General features: G+C 39.3%; 1 protein-coding gene across 3 annotated transcripts in view; it reads left to right on the forward strand.

Moving 5' to 3' along the window:
- Nucleotides 1-8,975, forward strand: part of sardh (sarcosine dehydrogenase) — a 54,908-nt gene that overhangs the window by 43,997 nt on the left and 1,936 nt on the right. For 2 of the 3 annotated variants that reach the window (XM_043250329.1, XM_043250331.1), the window contains exons 18-21: nt 1,691-1,853; nt 3,551-3,719; nt 4,660-4,795; nt 8,303-8,911. In XM_043250329.1, the coding sequence (XP_043106264.1) occupies nt 1,691-1,853; nt 3,551-3,719; nt 4,660-4,795; nt 8,303-8,431 (597 nt within the window). In that variant the 3' untranslated portion in view covers nt 8,432-8,911. Of the gene's footprint in view, nt 1-1,690; nt 1,854-3,550; nt 3,720-4,659; nt 4,796-8,302; nt 8,912-8,975 lie in introns of those variants that run through there. The other variant, XM_043250330.1, reaches the window with a different exon arrangement.

Below are 8,975 nucleotides of genomic sequence, written 5' to 3' on the forward strand. Positions count from 1 at the left end.
GGGTAACGGGGTCTCAAGCTGTTAAAACGGCGCCTCAGACAACAGCTACCGACGGCTAGAAAGGCTTACTGTATCTCCCTGCAGGTTACAGTGGAGAGCGCAGTGCTTGTTGCCGGCTGATAATGGTGTCCTTCACATGATCTCAGCCCTGCCAGATTGATTTCAGCCCCTCAGGCCTGGCACGGCGCTCACCGCAAACACACAGTAATACACACACTGTGTTTTGGAGAGCGGCCAGCCTATTATCTAAGTGACTGTTGTGTGCTGTGCTGTTTAGGGCTGTTGATTCTTCTTTGGCTCGCTGCTGTATCTTGATCCCTGGCTGGGTGTTAATGTGTGTTCGGTAAGAGCGAGAGGCTGGTTCTTCAGATTAGTTTAATGAACAGTTGAGCTGAAGTTAGTGGAGGATGGACAAAAAACATCGACTGAAACCGAAACCGCGTTTGTCCGTTTTTTCTGACTCTCTTTATGGAAAATGCTCCGTCCATCACGTAACTCGTATTGGAATAACAGAAATTTTAACTAAAATTGGCTCGAATCCTCTTCAGACGACGCCGGCCTGAGGGCACCTGGATAGTTTTTGGCACAGCGCCATCTACTGGTCAAAAAAGACTATTTGTTTACAATTTCTTAAAGGAACACTCCACTTTTTTTTGGAAACAGGCTCATTCTCCAACTCCCCCAGAGTCAGAAAGTTGAGTTTTAGCGTTTTTGAATCCGTTCGGGTTCAGATCTCCAGGTCTGGCGATAGCATAGCTTTAGCATAGATCATTGAATCCGATTAGACCAAAGCGCTTCAATATTTTTCCTATTGAAATCTCGACCCTTTTGTAGTTATACGGCGTACTAAACCCGACATAAAATGAATATTTTGAATTTGGCGAAAATCTTTAAACTCATCCTAGACATTTTGTCCGATTTTCACCATAAGCAAAAGCTTTGCACCAAAGCATGCACCAAAAAGCTTTTTGATGGACCGATCCGAATCAATCGTGTGCAGTTTTGCCTGTCATGCATTTTGAGTTTTGCAGTAAAATTCTGCATCAACGATTGTCTTTTACCAGAGGTGTGCCATACTTGAAACACACCTGAGCCAGCTAATCAAGGTGTTCAGGGCTGCTTAATTACAGACAGGTGTGCTGAAGCGGGGTTGAAACTGAAGTCTGCAGGAAGGTAGCTCTTCAGGAGAAGGTTTGGAGAACTCGGTCATGATCGAGTAATTAAAGATAGCTCCTTAGCTCTTCATTTTGCCTCTGTTGTGCTTGGCCCCTTAATAGCTGCCTGAAGCTACGTTTCGGTATTGTTTTTGTAATAATAAATGGCTGACTGTACATTATCCCACTTATTACATGATGACTCGTGTAAAATAAAGATGCAAGGAAGCTTAATCTGAAGAGTGCATTTGCAAAACCCGGTGATTTCATTTTTTTAAATTTTTTTTTTTTACGCATTTCAAGTGACATCAGTCGATTTACAAACAAATGGCATGATCATAAACTGTACTACATGCAATGCACAGAGCTTTTCCCTCGTCATTGGTTCCGTGAAAATGTTTTACATCCTGAAGAAGGTGTCCCAGGTTCATCAAGCTCTTAGAAATCATTCGTCCTCGATCACTTCAGATTTGAATTCAGTTGTCTGTCTCATGTATTTGCCCAAAGTTTCCACTTTTTTGTGTGTGTGTTTGTAGGTGAGGGCCATGCGTCTGTCATTCGTGGGTGAGATGGGCTGGGAGCTTCACATCCCTAAAGAGTCCTGTCTGCCCGTCTATCATGCCGTAATGGCGGCAGGGGCCAAATATGGCATCTGCAATGCTGGCTATAGGGCCATCGATTCCTTGAGCATCGAGAAAGGTAAGGTTCATGTCATTTACTATCACTGTAATTCATTATGGGTAGTATTATTCTTGGACCCAACCACTCTTGCTCCTCACACAAACGCTCTGCAGTGCCTCGGCTATTACCCAACATTTTGTACAGGATAACTTACATTTTCTTCTGAAAGCATAAAAATGTAGTTCAGTAGTAAAAGACAGCATTTTCGACATCTCATGCATTACGAGTGCTGCTTTTTCTTGAGGTGCTTTAGTAAAAGCATGCTTTTAGCGTGTCAAGATCGGTTGATGTACCGTGGGAAGCGTTGAAGAACAGTCTTGAGTTTCACTCAACAGATCTCGATTGATCTAAGATACGTTTTCTATTCACACTGCAAGCATAAAACATCACTGTATCATTCTCCAATAGAGTCACATATATTATTGATACTTAATGTTGCTTTCAGATTTACATTGCAGTTTTCTAGCGTGCAGACAATGCACACAGGTGGAAATAACAGTTCAGATGTACCCTAATGCGCTGAGCTCTGGAAGCTAAAGAAGTAGACAGTAGGGCACAATAAAAACTCATTACTGCAGCCGAACACTTCAGCACTTCCACTGCACTCTTGAGACTCTACTCTGCTTCGCTGTGTAGGTCGTATCGGCTAGAATCTGCTTTCCTGGGGCAAAACGAAGAAATAAGTCCATTTCCGTTTTATGTGAATGCAAAAGCATGCTATTAATGTGTTTTTCAATTACATGATGTTCCTCCGATATAAATAAACATTTTATATTTATACAATTTATAATATAAATACATTTAATATCCAAATATAACATTTTATTTAAATATATTAATGCATGTGTGTGTTTATATATATATATATATATCACACACACACAGACAGTACATAATAAATGTACACAGCACACACATGCATGCATGTAAACAAACTTTTTTTGTATTATTAATGGTTATTTTGATACCTTTTGTTGGGTTTAAAATGTTAAAAGCTGGAAGTTTTAATTATTATTATTAGAATTGATTTTTTTCTTTACAAAATTACTATTTTCTTTGAATATATTGTGTAGTATTCTTACTATTTAAAATGCTGATTATCTGTTGTAGTATACTTTATTCATGACATGCAATGCATCGTTTTCATTATCATTGCTTCAGTCTTCAGTGTCACATGATTCTTTAGAAATCATTCTAATATGCTAATATTTCCTAATTGGCAGTGATTCATTGATTTTGTATATATTTTTTTTACTATAATTCAGACTACATTTTTTGTGAAAAATAGACTAATTTAATGCATTTTTGCTAAATATATGCATTAATTAAAGCATTAATTTTTTGACTGTCTTACTATCATTCTGTTTAAAACATTTTAAAAATGATACAAATGCCCCTATTATGGGTTATGAAAGGTTGGTGTTTTGGGAGTCCCAAACAACAGGTAGACGTCCATGCAAGGTCAAAAAACACTTTCATTGCCTTACAGTTAGGAATGGGCATTTTCCACAAACATTGCATTAAAATATTTGGGCTCATAAATATTAAAAAAAAAAAATTTGGAAATGAGGTTTAGAGGTTATTTTTAAATATCAAGGCATAATGTTGGCTTATGATTTAGATGTTACACAATAATGTTTCAGAAATGTTTGAAACCAACACAAATACATAACATGGTGTTTTCTAAGAACTTGATTTGAGATCCTCTCTGTCAGGTTACAGGCACTGGCACGCTGACCTGCGTCCTGATGACACTCCTCTAGAGGCAGGCCTGGCCTTCACCTGCAAGATGAAGACCTCCATTCCCTTCCTGGGACGACAGGCGCTGGAGGCCCAGAAGGCCGAGGGTCTGCGCAGGAGGATCGTCTGCTTCACGGTCGACGAGTGAGTCCCAGAGAGATTTCAAAGAAATTATAGTTATGAATGTAGATAAAATATGAAGGCGGGAATATTAAGGTTGGAGATTAACAGAAGGATTTGACTAAATGTCGGGCTTAAAGCGGTTCAGATCTCCTCACCTTCAGGCCGTTCAAGAGCTAGACGAGTTTCTTTCTTAATCAGATTTGGAGAAACGTAGCATTACAAAGCGCTGGTTATCCACACCACTCTGGCCAATCGATAAATGACTTGTGAAGATAAAACTTGTTTGTGGGCAACTTGGTTCTGGCTAAAATAAGAGTCCTTCATCCATAATATTGCTTTCTACGTCTGAATCTGGTGAAAAAATATGATATATGAAAAAATATTGAGGGTAGAAGGGCTTTTTCACCAGGGGAAGTGTTGTCACGGGTTATAACTACACTCATATTCTGTCCAAAAGCAGTTAAAAACGCCTTGATTGATTAGTTTCTTAGAAACACGTAGCTTTTCGTAAGCTGGTAATTGATGGACTGTGAAAAGTGGTGCGGTTTACTTCGAAGAAACAAACTCTGAGGGCGAGTATACGTTCAGAAAACGCCAAACACTGCTTCTTTAAAATTCAGAGCACAGCGGTCATCATAGCATTGGGTATTTGGCGAGTTTTTTTGACGTTTATTTACAATCCGCCTGATTTAAAAGTGAATAATTGCTGTAATTCCAATCCAATGATATACATCACGTGCACTTGACCGAGGACATGTTTCCAGGAGACGTCCGAGCTTGACCAACACTTCTGACGTTGCTTGTCCTGCCGTGAGTCTCGTTTACAGCAGCCCGGTGCCCAAACAGCTTTTCAAACGCAATTTAAAGAAATCAAACCCTCACCGAGTTTTCCTGGACCAGCGCTCATGTTATTTAGCTTCTCATTTGAGCAGCGCTGATGTGGTGTTTGTTCTTGCCGCAGGAAAGTGCCAATGTTTGGTCTGGAAGCTATTTTCCGCAACGGCGTTCCTGTGGGCCACCTGCGGCGCTCCGAATTCGGATTTGCCATTGACAAGACTATTGGCTATGGTTATATTCGCGACCCAGATGGTGGAGTGGTGAGTATCTTACTAAAACAGCAGTTAAAGCCGAGGTGCTGTCCACGTCGAGTCCGAATCTGACTATCATGAAGATCACTTTTGACCTAGAAGTGCTCCTAGTCGGGTTATGAAAGGAAGTATTTTGGTTTTATGAGTCCCAACAACAGTTTAACATGCATGCACGGTCAAAAAGACTTTAGTTGTCTTACAGTGTCCGTGTACAGCTCCTTTTACGGCTCCTATAGCGGCACCTAGTGGTGAAGAATGAATTAGCATTTTCTTTCAGACCAACACAAAGCCAATGCCAATGTTTCAAAGTCGTTTCTTTTGAGCGACAGTGACTTTATACATATATACAGCTTGTTTTCAGGATGTTTTCTTTCGTGAATTCTTTCATTCTTCCGCATGAAAGCTCATTTTCTAAAATTCTTAATAGGCACACTTTTTCGCATGCAGGACCTTCAGTAATAGTGTTTGGCTTTAGCAACTGTTTCCTGGTGCTCACACGGTCAGAGCAGAGATCACTGGATATTTTCAGTATAATTGCACTTTTGAGAGAGGAGTATTAAGTACTCTTCTCCTCTGATTTGTGTCTTTGCTGCGGTCTCCGTCTCTTCTGTTATGATTGAGGCTGACTCATGCCGGTTGTTTCTCACGGAGGCTCATTTAACGGTTCTGTAAAGAGCCATGATTAGATGATACTGTGCGCCGTCTCTGTCGAGCACATACTGCTGTTATTGTGCTCGTTTTAGTACTTACGGTATTAACAGGGTTGAGTACGAAAAACATTATATCATGTATGAGTAACACATTGTTAGTTTCTGGAGGAAATAGGACGTTTTATGTAACCTTTAACATAAATAACAACGAAGCAATGATAATTTATGTCAAATAGTTTTCTCAAGTGTTAAGGTCTCTCGTCCATTTTACAATATTATGTATTATTTGATGGAAACTCTATTTACCGGTACAGTATACTTTCAAAATATTTTATGGCGATAATTCTTATAATTTTAATAATTGTGTCATTTATTTGAATTATTTGTATAACTTTTTGGGACAAAAAAAAATTATTTAAAAGCAAAAAATGTATTAAATGGTGAAACTTTATTTTAAGGTGTCCTTTATGCAATGCAATTTTACATATGAGTACTGAGTAATATTACCACATGTGCTTAACTACCATATTATAACTTTATATGGTTATGTATGTATGTATGTGTGTATGTATGTGTGTGTGTGTGTGTGTATATGTATGTGTATATATATCTAGTGTTGAGAGGGTTTAGTTTGTGGGTGTGTAGGGGAGGGAAGCTATGTGTGTGTATGTGTGTGTGTGTGTGTGTGTGTGTGTGTGTGTGTTAATGCACGCAGTGGTTGCTCTGTACTGCGAGCATGACATGATCCAGGAGGATGTGTTCTTAATGCTAACTGACAGAGCGCTAGATGAGGAGGGACAGATGGAGGGTAGAAGCGAGACGTCTCGGTTCCTCGGCGTGGACGGCAGTGCTGTTGAACAGGGCCAGGCGCTGATCTGATCAGACCTCACAGACACATCACTGGACACACGGTCAGGGGACTGTTACTCACGGCCCAGAGACCTCCAGACTTCCTGCTGAAGACTTCTCATAGTTTCCACCCGAACCCTTTCCTTCTGCTGTGGGACACAGAAAAATGGTCGTTCCAGGCGTGATTAATCACATCCATAATAAAATGTTTTTGTTTACATAATGCATGTGGGTGCACTGTGTATATTTATGATGTGTGTGTGTATACAAATACACACACATACAGTGTATACAAGTTTATATATCATTTTTATATTTTATAAAATACAAGTATATTTGTTATTGAAGCATGACATTTTATTTAAATGTATACAATATATACATGCATGTGTTTTAAACATAAATAATGAATATACACAGTGCACACTAATATTATGTAAACAAAAACTTTTATATGGATGTGATTAATCATTGACAGACAGCCTTGTACTGTAGCTCATAGTATTAGTCTGTTACAACTTTTAATCAATCAATCAATCAATCATTTTTATTTATATAGCGCTTTTAACAACACAGGTTGCATCAAAGCACTGTACAGTATAATAGGGATATATAGTGACGAGAGTTACCAATTTCTTATTAAATGCAGAGACGGTCTCTGTAGTCAATTCAACGATAGTCACTAGAAGTTAAGTGTCCCAACCAAGCAATTTTTTGGCTTAGGAAACAAAACCCCATGCATATAGAATGGAGAAAAAAATCCTTGGGAGAAACCAGACTCAGACAGTTCTCCTCTGACCGGACGCCCAGCACTTAACCTCCAGTTCAATTTTGAGGTCGCTAAGAGATGATGATGAGGAAAAAAGATTGTGCATTTTACAATTTTTTTGTTTATAAAACTGTTTTTGCCAAGAAGATATCCTTAGATACAGACAGGGCAATAAAAAAAAATGACTATGACAGAAGCTTCTCTCTCGCTAAAACAAATCAAGTAATAGAGATTGATAATAGCGTATTCATATTTTAATAACTATTTAAATGCATGTAATATGCATGGTTGTTGCTTATGCTATATAGAGCTGATTAATTGCATGTACACAGAAGCAGTGCACTTCAAGTTTTGCTTTAGTTCATCCTCAGCCGCTGTGCATCGCTTAATTCTTACTAGCAGTCAGTGGATATCTACCCATGTGTCCGTTAAGACTTAGAGGTCAGGCTGCGTCTTGATCCGGACCCCACAGGGTAAGGCTCGCGGCTCGCTCTGATTTCATTAAAAAGACGGAGAGGGAGGTGAGAGCAGAGCTCGATTCAATCGAATACGAATGAAAATATAGTTGCAGATTAAAAGCTCTTTAATCGTAATTCCGTTTTAGGATGCATTCACAGCGTCTGGTTTGACTCGGCTGAATCAGGTCTGTTTCCTGCCTATGGTTCAGATCCAGCGATCACACTCGGTCTGGATCCAAACACAGTTTAAGGTGTACACCGGCCTCGAAAGCGTGCTCAGAAACAGCTTGCGCATACAGTGCTGCTGCTGGCATTTCAATGCTTCAAACAACGCTAAAGCCTTCCCCAGCAAAAATAGCAAGGAGATATTTCAATTATTGCTTAATAAACTATTGTGTATCACAGAGATGAAGTTAAATGATCTCCTCATTGGACAAGCCTTTATAAAAAACCACATCTTTACTGATGTACGTTTTTGTTTTGGACATGAATTATTATGTTGTAGTAGCTTTCTATAGATATATATTCATATCTGTGAGAAAAATATTTACTTGGTTTTGGTTCACTTCAGTTTTCGTGAAGCGCTCTTTATTTTACAAAAGCACATTTTCTTAATACAGACTCTACCGCTCCAAACATTGTATTTATTCGTACTTTTTTGAGCAACAATACGGCGCATCGAATCGTTTCCCACTGACTCGAGCTCCGTTCTCTTCACAAACTGTTGGATGTGCGCCTGATGGATGAAACGAGTGAACGAGCAGACTCTGAAGGTTCTCCTGTGTTTCAGGTGAGCCCTGATTTCGTCCGCAGCGGAGACTTCACTCTGGAGAGGATGGGCGTCACGTACAAGGCTGCGGCTCACCTCAAATCTCCCTTCGACCCCGAGAACAAGCGCGTCAAGGGCATCTACGGCTGAATGTAACCGAGGTAAACGTTTACGGCACGTCAGCAACACTAAATACTCTTCTGTCTTAAAGGGATGATTCACCGTACCCTAGAAGAATTTAACAGGGTGATCTTCCTCTGAATCAAATACCGTGCTTTTCAGAAAGAAGCCAGGAATAATATTCAAGTGAGCAATCGTGAGCCTGGCTCTTACTTTTTACTAGTTGTGCATTGAAGATGTTAGTCTTGGTTAAATGTAAAATAAAATGTATTAAAAATAATATAATGGTTTAAATGCTGTAACTTTTTTTTTTCAATTCTAAATCTGTGGAATTGGTTTTGTGTAAATCCTCTTGTATGTTGTGTTCTCCATGATTTCTGCACGCTGGGTCATCCTTTCATCCACATGTCCTGCGTTAAATGAACACCTTACTGATTTTAGAATTAGAAAAAAAGACCAATAAATGAAATTTCCTCCTGGCTAGTAATAGCAATAAAGCTGTCTGCTGTATAACTTTGCGTTGTTTAAATGGAAATTGAATTTTTGTGGCATTGTGAACTCTGTGACTGACTTA

Source organism: Puntigrus tetrazona, chromosome 10, assembly GCF_018831695.1.
Source record: "Puntigrus tetrazona isolate hp1 chromosome 10, ASM1883169v1, whole genome shotgun sequence".
Taxonomy (NCBI): domain Eukaryota; kingdom Metazoa; phylum Chordata; class Actinopteri; order Cypriniformes; family Cyprinidae; genus Puntigrus; species Puntigrus tetrazona.